The 14307-nt window shown below is 45.0% G+C and overlaps 1 protein-coding gene across 22 annotated transcripts in view; it reads right to left on the reverse strand.

Moving 5' to 3' along the window:
• LOC144507030 (uncharacterized) overlaps positions 1-14307 on the reverse strand; it is a 276508-nt gene that overhangs the window by 221808 nt on the left and 40393 nt on the right. For all 22 annotated transcript variants that reach the window (XM_078233599.1, XM_078233590.1, XM_078233584.1 and 19 more), the window contains 2 exons: positions 11113-11223; positions 8577-8681 (listed from right to left, as the gene is read on the reverse strand). In XM_078233599.1, the coding sequence (XP_078089725.1) occupies positions 8577-8681; positions 11113-11223 (216 nt within the window). The remainder of the gene's footprint in view (positions 1-8576; positions 8682-11112; positions 11224-14307) is intronic.

The following is a 14307-nucleotide window of genomic DNA, read 5'->3' on the forward strand; positions in this document are numbered from 1 at the left end:
CCGTTTTGCAGAGGGAACATGCTGTAAAATCTGGCGTGAAGCAGCGAGTGCGAATGACGCCGGTTTTCATGACCACTGCAATTTTACGACACCCAGATTTCCAGTGCAGTCGGTCTCTTGCCAGGAATGCGTGAGGGGTTGGTTAATTTATTCAAATTTATTAAAATAGAGTTTTGAATGCGTTTAGCGAGCCCAGCACTCAATCATCCAGGCTCACTTGCCTTCATGGCCTCGTTGGGAGAGGTTCTCTCTGGCAACAAAAACACCTGCTCCCCATGAACAGGGAACAGTCATGTTGGCCACACTGGTGGAGCCGGAGGCCATTGAGGCCCCCCCCTCCCGGGAAGATCGAGGGGGTGCCCCTTGGGCTGTGCCACCCTAGTAGCTTGACAATGCCAGTTTGGCACCTGGGCAATACCCACTACATCTCAGCCCACTAACTGAGGCTGCCTGCAGTAGCCTAACAGCTCTCTTTGTCTGTCAGATCCCTGCTACTGTTAATGCACATGTGCAGCAGAGGCCTGCACATGTACAATATCTCTATAGGCTGTCTGGCATGTTAAGCCCTGCCCATTGCCTTCTGTAGCGAGAAATAGACTTGCCCAAAGTTTTAATGGCAGAGTGCATAAGAAACACGCCCAAAAAACGGATCTGCAACTCTCCCAGTTTCACACGTGCCCATCACTTAGAAAAAACCTCGTAAAATTCTGCCAGAGTACAAAAGAATAGAAATTACGTTAAACCTTTAGAAAATAGTTGTTAGGCTGGAGTATTTTCTCCAATTCTGAGCATTATACTTTAGGAAGAATATTATGATTTTTCAGGTAATTTTTCAAGATACTCTTGTTGGGAGGAGGAGCTGAGGCCCAGGAGAGCAGCCCCACAGCAGTAGGGCTCCTTTGTTGCGATGGTTGAGTGGAACCCTAAGACAGAATCCCAAGCCTGGGTGGTTGCACCATTGGCAAGACTTTGACAGGGTACATTCTGGGATATTTTCAATGAGGGGGGCAACAAAGCCACTAATAGATCTCACCCACCCTGAGGCTGGAATCCGCAGCTGAAGGACCTGCGCTGGGTGGATAGGTGGGAGTCCACAATACAAGGCTAGTGGAAGGCAGTCTGCTAGTAAGATTATCTGATGCTGTTAAGTTTAATATGGAGGCATGGCAGCATGGAGATAGATAGATGAACGGCACATCTCTTCTGATGAGAACAACGCAGAGAAGGGCACTGAGGAGTACTTCCAGGAGGAAGCAGAGGAAAGCCATTGGTAGAAGGCGAGGGCCTGAATGAGGAGGAGAGCTGAGAGCTCGAGATGCCAGGATAGCTTCTTTCTTCAATGATATCCAGGACTAGGGTGGTCACTGAGGTCACATCATGGGAAGTGGCACTTTCTCACAATGTAGTGCCAGTGAAGCTATGGCTCTGAGATTGTTCCTGCCAATGGGAAGGTTGTCTATGGCCCATATAATGCAGAAGGGTAATGATGACTTGCAATGAGGACAGAGCATTGCTCCTCAATGATCTACTGCAAATGTGTGATTCCTGCCGAATTGAGGCACCTTGTGAACTCCCACTGACCAGGGTAATCTTAGGGCGATGATATGCAGACTGACCCTCTTTGCTGTTGCAAGCACCTCCTTAGGTGCCAATGCAAACCAATGTCTGGAGCTCCTTGTTAGCAGGATGGTACTTGCATCATGGTCTCCTGTTAGTGTGAGTGGAGGCCAACCAATCTAACATACTTGCAGACAAGAGATGGTGATGGCAATGTTAGTGGGCATCCAGCCATTACATGGCAAATGGCAGGGCATGCAGCAATCAAATGAGAGTGGGGAGGCACAAAGAGGTGCAACAAGTGATTTTTAATACAAAACATAGGTGCTCACATACTAACACAAGTGCGCAAGATGTAAAAATGCCTAAAATCACCCGTGCCCACATTGTGATATTATAATTTCTTTACCTATCTAATCCTGCCGCAACATTTTGCAGTTCTCCCAGGATCTACATCTGAGATGGAGGTGGCCTGCTGTCTGCCACACTCTGCTGCCCGAGGTGATCTTGCTAGGCATCTTCCAGAGGGCCAGAACATGAGTGCCCAGCTTGCTTTTTGGCAAACGTGTGGTGGTGCCACCCTCCTAGGTCTGCAGGGCTGGAGCTGTGTTGATCACAGGAAGAGGGGAGTCAGATGGGCTGGACACCCCCTGGGTTCCCCCATGGAATAGAAGGTCAGCTGGAATGAGATCCAGAAGCCCAGCCATCCTCCGGTACTGGCACTCATGGATGCCCACAAGTGCCTGCACCACAGCATTCATGGTCTGAAGTGTGGAGTGGACACCCCCGCCATGGAGTGAATGTCCTGTACCAAAGTCTCCACCAGTGGTGTCTTGGAGTGCCGGCACAATCTCCTTGCACATAAAGCATTGAGACTCTTCCAATCGGTCTTGCAATCCAAGAAGCGTAGCTGACATTCCTTCCTAATGTCCTGCCTTTGTAGCTCCAGCAGCTAAGGGATGACTGGGTCCAGGGGCACGTCATCTGACTGGGGCTCAGTGTCATAGAACTATACAATCCCTATAGTGCAGAAAGACACCAGCCAGCCCATTGAGTTGGCACTGACTCTCCGAAAGAGCATCCCATCCAGGCCTCCCCTTCTGCCCTATCCCTATAACCCCATGCATTTATCATGGCTAATCCACCTAACCTACACACAGCCTATCCACCTAATATCTGGAGCATAGGAGGAAACCAGAGCACTGGAGGAAACCCTCGCAGACTTGGGGGAAAGAGTGCAAGCTCTACACAGAGTCTCCCAGGGCCGGAATCGAACCTGGGTTCCTTGACGATGTGAGGCAGCAGTGCTAACCACTGTGCCACCATGTCCTAGCCTCCAGTAGTCCTCTGAATAGTGGATCCCTGGAACACTTTTGCCTCCACCAGCTGTGGATCATCAGAAGTGATGCGCACACCAGTGAGTGACCCAGCAGCCTACTAATTATTCCCATTAAGGTAAGAGTCTCTGCAGTGGTGGAGGGTGCCTCCTCCAAGTGAACATCCAAAAATCCATTTCGGAACTACTCTCCTTGGTGGTCTCCAGTGGATTACTGGGGCGGGCCAGGCTGCTCAACTGCTTTATCTGCACAAGAAGTGAGATGGGCATTAGCGCGGCAGGAGAATTAGGACAGAAGGGACTGAACTCAAGTGAGGCTGACAGGATAGATGAATGCATTATTTCTCACATTTTCCTCTTGCACCCACCTCGCTCTCAGCGTAGTAGTCCTGTTCCTTCCTGGCGAGTTCTAGGGTTCTCTCCTTAATCAGCAAGAGAATTTTCAGCTCAGGCTAACACCACAGGCCTGTGCTCTCTCCTTTTTATTGAGAGTCAGCTTGTCCTGCAAGGAGACAGATGGGGACAGTGCAAACAGGACACGTGCCACGTCAGATTGAAAAGATGCCTGGTATGCGTGGTTGGTCAATGAGAGCAAGGACGTGATGAGGAGAGACAAGGAGGTGTGTGAGAGGATGAGGCCCCATGTACTGGCAGTGAATAGGTTCCCAGTGGAAGAGTGACAGGTGCGTGAGTGGTGAGTGTTGAGAGATGGGAAGAGTGGAGATGGCCGCAAGGAGGTAGAAATTCAGCTTCTTTCTGCACTGGATTCCCATCCTCTAATACAATGAGCTTGTGCTTGCCAGCACTTCCACTGCCGCCATGTCGGGTTGGTGAGCTTGCTCATAGGTCTTCTTCTCAACTGAGAGTAGAGGAGGTCCCACTTCCACTTCACCCTATCCAGCATTCTAGTTCAGTGCTTCCTCCAAGAACCTGGTGCTGTCTTCCTTGCAGCCATCCTCCTGACTGGACTTAGAGCAGGTGCTGGGAGGCATTTAAATGGAGTGCCATCCCAAATGAAAAGTTCAAGTGATACTAGGGCAGGCAAATCAGAGTAAAACTCACGCAAAAAACATTTTTTTCCTTAAGTATCTGAAAATATGGTGAGATATGTTGCCGATGCTACCAGCCAGCTACTCTCCTCTTCTCACCCAAAATGACACATAGCCCACCTTATGTAACAATGCACACAAACCTGTGACAATGAGCAGATTTTTGGTTGTTGATCTGGATCTGCTCTATTATCTGAATACTCTATTTCTACCCAAACACTACATTATCTGTGTCAGATTCTGAGCTATCCCTTCTTCCTTGGACTTCCACTCATCTTCTTCTACTCTACTCCCCATCTTCCACCTTATGTATCACATGATGATATGCTTTCCTAGCCACATGGACCATGCTTTCCGAAACAAACTGCCTTTTTCACATCACTGCAACCAATCCACTTTTTGTTTCCACAACTTTTCAGACTTGAGTGGCAGTGGCAAATGCTTGGCCTGGCTGCCGCATTCAGCTGCAGAGCAGCATCAGCTATGGAGTCCTCACATTTTCCTCATGCACCCACCCCACCCCCAGCGGTCCTGTTCCTCCCTGGAAAGCTCTGGGGTGCTCTCCTCAAACGGTGAGCTCAGGTATAATTCCACGTGCCTGTACTCTCTCCTTTTATTGTGAGCCAGCTTGTCCTGCAAGGAGATAGATGGGAATAGTGTAAACTGCGCTTGTGAAGAGACTGGCGAAGCTGAGATTGCTCTCCATAAAACAAAGATGGTGCAGGGGGGATTTAATGCCTGTTGAAAATGGTTTTGCACAGAGTAAATGTTTTACAGATGCACTGTAGAAAGCATCTATGCTTTAGCAAAACTAAAAAAAAAGGAAATGGGACTAATTGGATAGATCTTTAAAGGAGCAGGAACAAGGATGATGGGATAAAGGTCTTTCGTCTGTGCTGTACAGTTCTATGAAGTTGTTCAACAAACTTTTTCTGTATCTACACTTCCACATTGTAAACCTGTCAGACATTCAATCTTGGATGAGCTATAATTTCATCCCACTAAACGTTGGGAAGACTAAGCCATTGACTTTCGTCCCTCTCATACCCTAATTATAGATTCTATTGTCTCAAGGGACAGAAGTAGGCAAATTCAGCACTTCGAGCCTGCCCCGCCATTCAATCAGATCATGGCTGATCTCTCCCTGGTCTCAAATCCACCACCCCACCTGTTCCCCATATCCCTTTATCCCATTTTTTATTAGAAATATATCTATCTCCCTCTTGAAACCATTCAACAATTCAGACTCCACCATGCTATGGGGCAGTGAGTTCCCCAAATTCACCACCCTCTGCAAGAAGTATTTCCTCCTCATCTCAGTTTTAAATCTACCGCCTCTCAACCTATACAAAGAACAATACAGCACAGGAACAGGCCCTTCGGCCCTCCAAGCCCGCGCCGCTCCCTGGTCCAAACGAGACCATTCTTTTGTATCCCTCCATTCCCACTCCGTTCATGTGGCTATCTCAATAAGTCTTAAACGTTCCCAGTGTGTCCGCCTCCACCACCTTGCCCGGCAGCGCATTCCAGGCCCCCACCATCCTCCGTGTAAAATACATCCTCCTGATATCCGGGTTAAACCGCCCCCCCCCCCCCCCCTTCACCTTGAACCGATGACCCCTCGTGAATGTCACCACGGATCTGGGAAAAAGCTTCCCACCGTTCACCCTATCTATGCCTTTCATAATTTTATACACCTCTATTAGGTCACCCCTCATCCTCCGTCTTTCCAGTGAGAACAACCCCAGTTTACCCAATCTCTCCTCATAACTAAGCCCCTCCATACCAGGCAACATCCTGGCAAACCTCCTCTGCACTCTCTCTAAAGCCTCCACGTCCTTCTGGTAGTGTGACGACCAGAATTGGGCGCAGTATTCCAAATGCGGCCGAACCAACGTTCTATACAACTGCAACATCAGACCCCAACTTTTATACTCTATGCCCCGTCCTATAAAGGCAAGCATGCCATATGCCTTATTCACTACCTTCTCCACCTGTGACGTCATCTTCAAGGATCTGTGGACTTGCACACCCAGGTCCCTCTGCGTATCTACACCCTTTATGGTTCTGCCATTTATCATATAGCTCCCCCCTACGTTAGTTCTACCAAAATGCATCATTTCGCATTTATCTGGATTTAACTCCATCTGCCATTTCTTTGCCCAAATTTCCAGCCTCTGACAATGTTCCTCACTATCTGCAAGTCCAGCCATTTTCGTGTCGTCCGCAAACTTACTGATCACCCCAGTTACACCTTCTTCCAGATCATTTATATAAATCACAAACAGCAGAGGTCCCAATACAGAGCCCTGCGGAACACCACTAGTCACAGGCATCCAGCCGGAAAAAGACCCTTCCACTACCACCCTCTGTCTTCTGTGACCAAGCCAGTTCTCCACCCATCTAGCCACCTCCCCCTTTATCCCATGAGATCCAACCTTTTGCACCAACCTACCATGAGGGACTTTGTCAAACGCTTTACTAAAGTCCATATAGACGACATCCACGGCCCTTCCCTCGTCAACCATTCTAGTCACTTCTTCAAAAAACTCCACCAGGTTAGTGAAGCATGACCTCCCTCTCACAAAACCATGCTGACCATCGTTAATGAGTTTATTCCTTTCTAAATGCGCATACATCCTATCTCAAAGAATCCTCTCCAACAACTTCCCTACCACGGACGTCAAGCTCACCGGCCTATAATTTTCCGGGTTATCCTTCCTACCCTTCTTAAATAATGGGACCACATTAGCTATCCTCCAATCCTCTGGGACCTCACCTGTGTCCAGTGACGAGACAAAGATTTGCGTCAGAGGCCCAGCGATTTCATCTCTGTCTCCCTGAGCAGCCTTGGATAGATTCCATCAGGCCCTGGGGATTTGTCAGTCTTTATATTCCCTAAAAAAAAAACTAACACTTCCTCCCTTGTAATGGAGATTTTCTCCAACGGTTCAACACTCCCCTCCGAGACACTCCCAGTCAACACATCCCTCTCCTTTGTGAATACCGACACAAAGTATTCATTTAGGATCTCCCCTACTTCTTTGGGCTCTAAGCATACTTCCCCACTTTTGTCCCTGAGAGGTCCGATTTTTTCCCTGTAACCTCTTGTTCTAGATTGCCCCATAAGAGGAAATGTTTGGTTCACATTTACTTTGTCAATCCCTTTTAAAATTTTATATACCTTGATCAGATTCCCTCTCATCCTTCTAAACTCCAGCGAGTATAAGCCCAAACGGTTTAATCTCTCCACATACATCAACCCTTTCACCCCCGGAATCAATCTGGTGAACCTCCTCTGAACTGCTTCCAATGCCACTATATCCTTCCTCAAATAAGGAGACCAAAACTGGACACACTACTCAAAGAGGTGGTCTCACCAACACCCTATACAATTGCAACAGCACTTCTCTAGTTTTATACTCCAGTCCCTTTGCAATAAATGCCAACATCCCATTTGCCTTTTTTATCACATGTTTACATACTGCATACCGACTTTCTGTGATTCATGAACAAAGACACCCAGATCCCTCTGCCTGAATGCATTATGAATCTGCTTTCCATTTAGATAATAATTTGCCATTAATTTTTACGCCAAATGGATAACCTCATACTTACCCAGATTAAATTCCATCGGCCAAATTTTGGCCCATTCTCCTAGCCTATATCCATCTGTAAAATCTTTATATCCTCTTCACTGTCTGTTTTCCCACCTATTTTAGTATCATCTGCAAATTTTGCTATGTGACACTCTGTCCCTGCTTGCAAATCATTTATGTAGATTGTAAACAGTTGAGGTCCAAGGACTGACCCCTGCGGTACCCTGCTAGAGGTGCCAGTCAGCCAGAGAAGGACCCATTTATCCCGACCCTCTGCTTTCTGTCAGTCAGCCAATCCTCAATCCAATCTAGTACTCTACTCCGAGTCCTCTGCGATCTCACCTTCTGGATCAGACTTTCATGCGGCACCTTGTCAAACGCCTTTTGAAAGTCTAGATATACCACATCCACAGGTTCCCCATTACCACCTTGCTGGTTATGTCCTCAAAGAATTCAAGCAGGTGTCTCCTGAGTCATTGTCTCAGGTTGAAACAGTCTCTTAGCATCCTCCTTCCTCATTTCACAAGTGGAAAAAGGTTTACGATCATTGAAACAATCATCATTCCGGGGTCTGAATTACTCAGCAATAATATCCGCTGTGGTCATAATTTCAAAAGAAGTTCAACGCAATTACCAACACAAACAGCTTGATAGTGTGATTGATGGGGAGTGTGGAGGTGCGTGTGTTGGGGAGTGGGAGAATTGGCTAGAACGCCAATTTCTTTCATTATTTGTTTCTAAAATGTAGTATAACCAGTGTTATTCCTCACATGATACACAGATTACAACAGTTTGTTCTAATTTACAACTCAAAACTGTTCAAAGTCCATCGTTCCAGTTCTGTGACATAAATCTTTGCTTTTGTTAGAGGGGCAGGGAAAAATTGAGGAATAGGTACATGGCAACAAATTGCTTCAAATACATTGTTTTCCCCTCTGTCCTCCCTCTAATACCCTGCGTCATCCACAAAATTCTAGATAGTCACGTACTTCAGGATAAAGAAATGTACAGACTGGCAACTAAAACGTAACTTACATTTGGGGCTTTTGTTATAGTGATGGTAAGATTTTCAGGCCTGTTTTTGCGAGTGGTGACAGCCATTCCTTCCAGTTCTGCCCTTTTTTTGTCTTCTTCAATTTCCTGCAATAATCAAATACCACTTCCCTTAGAAGTTAACAGGAGTCAAATTTCTTTGTGGCCCTACCAACACAGTGAAGGACAACTTGTTAAGCCTCATGGAGATCATTGTTACTGATAAGGGTAGAAGTAAATGTAAACTAGTTTGAAAAATTAACAACAAACAGAAGTCTAAATTTTTTGTACCGCCCTAAAACAGTACAAGTTAATTTTAATACAGCATGTCTATCATAGTATCCTAAATAAATCTGGTAGCCGTATCTTGACAGCATACAATACACTTCTGTTTCAAAATAGATATAACATAGTTCAAACTACCATAATTAACAGTTGAAAAATGGCAATCTGTTTACTCTTCGATTGTGTACTTCAGTTTTCAAAATATAATTTTGTTTGTGGTGGACTTCATCCAACCAACCATAGGAGGCCCAGGGGACAGGTTACAATAGTTTATTCATGATTCAAGCATGGAGGGAACTACCCCAGAGGAACCTCAGAGCACTCTCCTCTGGCACAGACTCACTGCTTTAAGACAGCTCTCTATATAGCAATCACAGGGAGAGCACTCTAATACAACTCTCTGCTCCAAGTCAAGATACTGGATACTGCTTATCCAGTTAGTCAGTACACAGCACATTGTTTGATTTCCAATATTGCCTATGTACTAAAAGAGATGGCGGGAGAAGTAGCAAATGCACTAGTGGTAAGTTACCAAAATTCGCTGGACTCTGGGGTGGTTCCCACAGATTGGAAAACAGCAAATGTGAAGCCACTATTTAAAAAAGGAGGTAGACAAAAGGCAGGTAACTATAGGCTGGTTAGCTTAACTTCTGTAGTAGGGAAAATGCTTGAATCTATCATCAAGGAAGAAATAGCGAGACATCTGGATATAAATTGTCCCATTGGTAAGACGCAGCATGGGTTCGTGAAGAGCAGGTCATGTTTGACTAATTTGGTGGAATTCTTTGAGAACATTACATGTACAGTGGACAATGGGGAACCTGTGGATGTGGTCTATCTGGATTTCCAGAAGGCATTTGACAAGGTGCCACACCAAAGACTGCTACATAAGATAAAGATGCACAGTGTTACGGGTAATGTATTAGCATGGATAGAGGATTGGTTAACGAACAGAAAGTAAAGAGTGGGGGTAAATTTGCAGATGACACTAAGATGGGTGGAAGAGCAAAGTGTGCAGAGGACGCTGAAAGTCTGCAAAGGGATATAGATAATCTAAGTGAGTGGGCGAGAGTCTGGCAGATGGAGTACAATGTTGGTAAATGTGAGGTCATCCATTTTGGTAGGAATAATAGCAAAATGGACTATTATTTAAATGGTAAAAAATTGCAGCATGCTGCTGTGCAGAGGGACCTGGGTGTCCTTGTGCAGGAATCTCAAGGAGTTGGTTTGCAGGTGCAGTAGGTAATTAAGAAGGCAAATGGAATTTTGTCCTTCATTGCTAGAGGGATGGAGTTTAAAAACAGTGAGATTATGTTGCAGTTGTATAAGGTGCTGGTGAAGCCACACCTGGAGTACGGTGTACAGTTTTGGTCTCCTTACTTGAGAAAGGATATACTGGCACTGGAGAAGGTACAGAGGAGATTCACTAGGTTGATTTCGGAGTTGAGAGGGTTGGCTTATGAAGAAAAACTGAGTAGACTGGGGCTATCCTCATTGGAATTCAGAAGAATGAGGGGAGATCTTATAGAAACATAAAAGATTATGAAGGGAGTAGATAAGATAGAAGCAGGGAAGTTGTTTCCACTGGTGGGTGAAACTAGAACTAGGGGGCACAGGCTCAAAATAAGGGGAAGCAGATTTAGGACTGAGTTGAGGAGGAACTTCTTCACACAAAGGGTTGTGAATCTATGGAATTCCCTGCCCAGTGAAGCAGTTGAGGCTACCTCATTCAATGTTTTTAAGGCAAGGATAGATAAATTTTTGAACAGTAAAGGAATTAAGATGAGCGGGCGGGCAAGTGGAGCCGGGTCCACAAAAAGATCAGCCATAATCTTATTGAATGGCGGAGCAGACTCGAGGGCCAGATGGCCTACTCCTGCTCCTAGTTCTTATGTTAAACCTTCACCCAAAAGCTTGTCTGCAATTTCTAGCTAGAATCTGTGTTCTTCTAACAAGTAAACAATCTTGCTGGCAAGTTCTGCTGATGTCAGCAACTTGAGGTAGAGCATTTAACAAGCATGCGATTTTGCTCTAATTCAGGGTGTTAGATCTATCCCGTTATTAAATCTATGCATTCACTCTTACAATCTCAACATGTTCCACAATATGGTAGTAACAATCAATACTGCTGCCAAACCAAAGGAGAATAACTCAGGTTGCAGTTTGGAGGGAGGGAATGAGAGGCGCGCACACACAGGAGGGAAAAAAAAGAATCAACATAGCAGCATTAAGTAAAATTAGCTTTATTACATACCTGATATCTTTTCATAAGTGCTTCATTTTTTTTCCGCAAAGCTTCTATCTTTTTATCTAGTTCTGCATCCTTCTCTTCCTTGGTCTTAAGTATTACATCTACTGCTGCATCCTAGAAAAGAAGGGACAGTACCAAAGTTGGTTAATTCAGAGCAAAGATACAAAATATCAGAAAATATGATGCAAATTTCAAAAGTTATTTGGATAAATAGTTAAGAAGGAAAAACTTGGAGGGCTATGAGGAATAAGTAGGAAAATGGACTAGTTCTTCCAAAGAGCCAGCACAGGCACAATGAGCCGAATAATCACCTCCTATGCTGTATGGGCAGAATTTTATGCTCCACTGCAGACATGTTTGCAGGCCAGGGAGTTGTGCCTGCTAGCCTGGCCATGGCAATCCCTCCTGTGACCCCCCCTCGCCCCTTTAACTCGCATCCAGCTCCAGTGTGTATGTTGTTGGAGGCTAGACATTCTCCCAGTGGTGGCCACTGCTCCTGATGTTGTTGGAATTAAAGAGCTGCCAGTCATCCAACTGGCCAGCAGCTCAAGGAGATAGGATTTACTCCCTTGATGGGTGGAAGTTCCACCTCAAGGTAATTAATATTCCAATGGACATTAGTACTGACATGAAAAATCTGAGCAACGATTATGGCAGCAGGAAGAAAATGTCTGCATAAGCATAGCATTATATATAGATCGCTTCATAAAATAAGTGGGTACCATTGTGGAGATTGGAAGGTTCAAGAAAAGGCAGGATGGTGGGTTTAGGCCTGTCCAAGGTACTACCCGCAGGCCAGATGTGGCCCGCAAAGCCCCTCTACACCTGTCAACCAGTTGAGTTTCAGTGCAATATTCTGCTTGGAGCTGCTCCTTCAATCACAGGCTGTTTTGCTCCCATGTTTGCTTCTGATTGGAGGGGCAGCAAATCAAGTGGAAGCCGATGGGCAAGAGAAGCTGGAGCCTGGGAGACAAACTGTGTCAGGGCTGGAGTCTAGGTGGGTGCATTTGCGCGCACGTGTGTCTGAGTGGCCATGTGATGGGTTGTGTGACCAAGTAATGGGATGAATGGGAATCTGCCTTATGTCCAATTGCAGTTTCCTCACTTTCCACCACACACCAACACATACGCACGCATCCACATACACTGATACTCCAACATTCTGGTCATTTTTTAAAAACTCAAACTCATATTTAGCTCTGCAAATATTTTCTCAACTGTTTAAATCCCTTTGAAAACCAAAATTGAATCTGCTCCCACACCACTCAGGGTAATCACTGTGTAAAAGTGTTTTATCATGCCGGTGTTGCTTCTTATGCCAATTGACTGAAATCAGTGAACTCTTGTTCTCAACCCTTCTGTCAATTTTTGCAAGTGAGAACAACCCAAGCTTCAACGATCTATCCATGTAACTTAAATGCCTCAACCCTGGAACCATTCTTACAAAATCTTTTTTGCACCCTCTCACTTCCTGAAGTGAAGTGCAGTGCCCAGAATGGGACACAATATTCCATGCGAGGTCAACTGCATGGTTTATAAAGGTTCAGTACTTTCTTGCTTTGGTATTGATGTCTCACTTTATAAAGCCCAGAATACTTTATGTCTTTTTAACCACTTTCATAACCTGCTCTGTCACCTTCAATGAACTGTGCACATATGCCCTTAGTTGTCTGTTGTTACATCCACTTTAAAACTGTATCATTTATTTTATGTTGTCTTTCCTTTTGCTTAATAGCAAAATATAACATTTCTCTGCATCAAATTTCATCTGTATCCTGTCTACCCATTCAACCAGCCCATGTCTTTTGAAATCTATTACTATCCTCAGTTCACAGTACTTTCATGTTTTGTGTCATCTGCAAATTTTGAAATTGAGCCCTCTACACCCAAGTCCAGTTCACAATAGAGTTTCTAATAACAATCTCTAGAGAACTCCATTGTATACCTTCCTCCAGTCAAAAATACAACTGTTCACAACCATACTATGTCCTGTCACCTTGCATCCATGCTGCCACGGTGTCTTTTACTCCAAGGGCTTCAACATTGCTGGCAAGCTATTATGTGGCACTTTTAACCAACACCTTATGAAAATCCATGTACACCATATCAATCGCATTACCCTCATCAACCAAGCTTATCACACATGACGCTACTATTGTGCCTTTAAGAAATGTATTTTTAAAATCATGTTCTCTGCAGTTTGTAAGCAGTTTATTTTTTCCCCATTGTTGCTGACCTGTCTGTTTAGATGTCCTTTTATTGCTGCCTAAATGGTTTAAATGTGGTTTTGTCTGTTTTTAATTTTGGCCTAACGCGATGCCTTTGAGTTTTACGAGTTTACGACTCTTTTGAATTGTTAGGGGGAAGAATGATTGACAGGTTAAGTGACGAGAGTTCTTTTACTTTCAGTTTTTGGCTGCTGTTTTAGTTAGGTGGTGTGTGGACTCCTGGCTGAAGGCAGTATATGTGTCTCTCACCCTGTTATTAGAAATTCTGCTATGTTGCAAGCAGTTTTTCCTGCCTTCCTGGTTTTCTGGCTAAAAGCTAGAGGCCAACAAGGGCTTTATCTCTACCTGGAAGTCTGCTGGAAGTTACAAGGCTGGGAAGTCAGAGTTTCAATTCTATCTAAAAGACCAATTCACAGCAGGTATTGCTGAGCTGCAAAACCATGTGAGCATTTTTATTTTCTGTGCTAAACCTGAGGCAGGTGTATATTTATAAGGAGGTTTATTGTATTGGAACAGAGCATTTCATTGTGAAGGTTTATACAATATCATTTTTTTCTTGTTTGTAATTGTAAAAGTTATTGCTAATTTTCTATGTGTTAACTGTATTCTTAAATAAACTTTATTTAGAAATCATAGAAACCCTACAGTGCAGAAGGAGGCCATTCGGCCCATCGAGTCTGCACCGACCACAATCCCACCCAGGCCCTACCCCCACATATTTTACCCGCTAATCCCTCTAACCTACACATCCCAGGACTCTAAGGGACAATTTTTTTAACCTGGCCAATCAACCTAACCTGCACATCTTTGGACTGTGGGAGGAAACCGGAGCACCCGGAGGAAACCCACGCAGACACGAGGAGAATGTGCAAACTCCACACAGACAGTGACCCGAGCCGGGAGTCGAACCCGGGACCCTGGAGCTGTGAAGCAGCAGTGCTAACCACTGTGCTACCGTGCCGCCCTAATA

Source organism: Mustelus asterias, chromosome 18 (genome assembly GCF_964213995.1).
Source record: "Mustelus asterias chromosome 18, sMusAst1.hap1.1, whole genome shotgun sequence".
In the NCBI taxonomy this organism is placed as follows: Eukaryota; Metazoa; Chordata; class Chondrichthyes; order Carcharhiniformes; family Triakidae; genus Mustelus; species Mustelus asterias.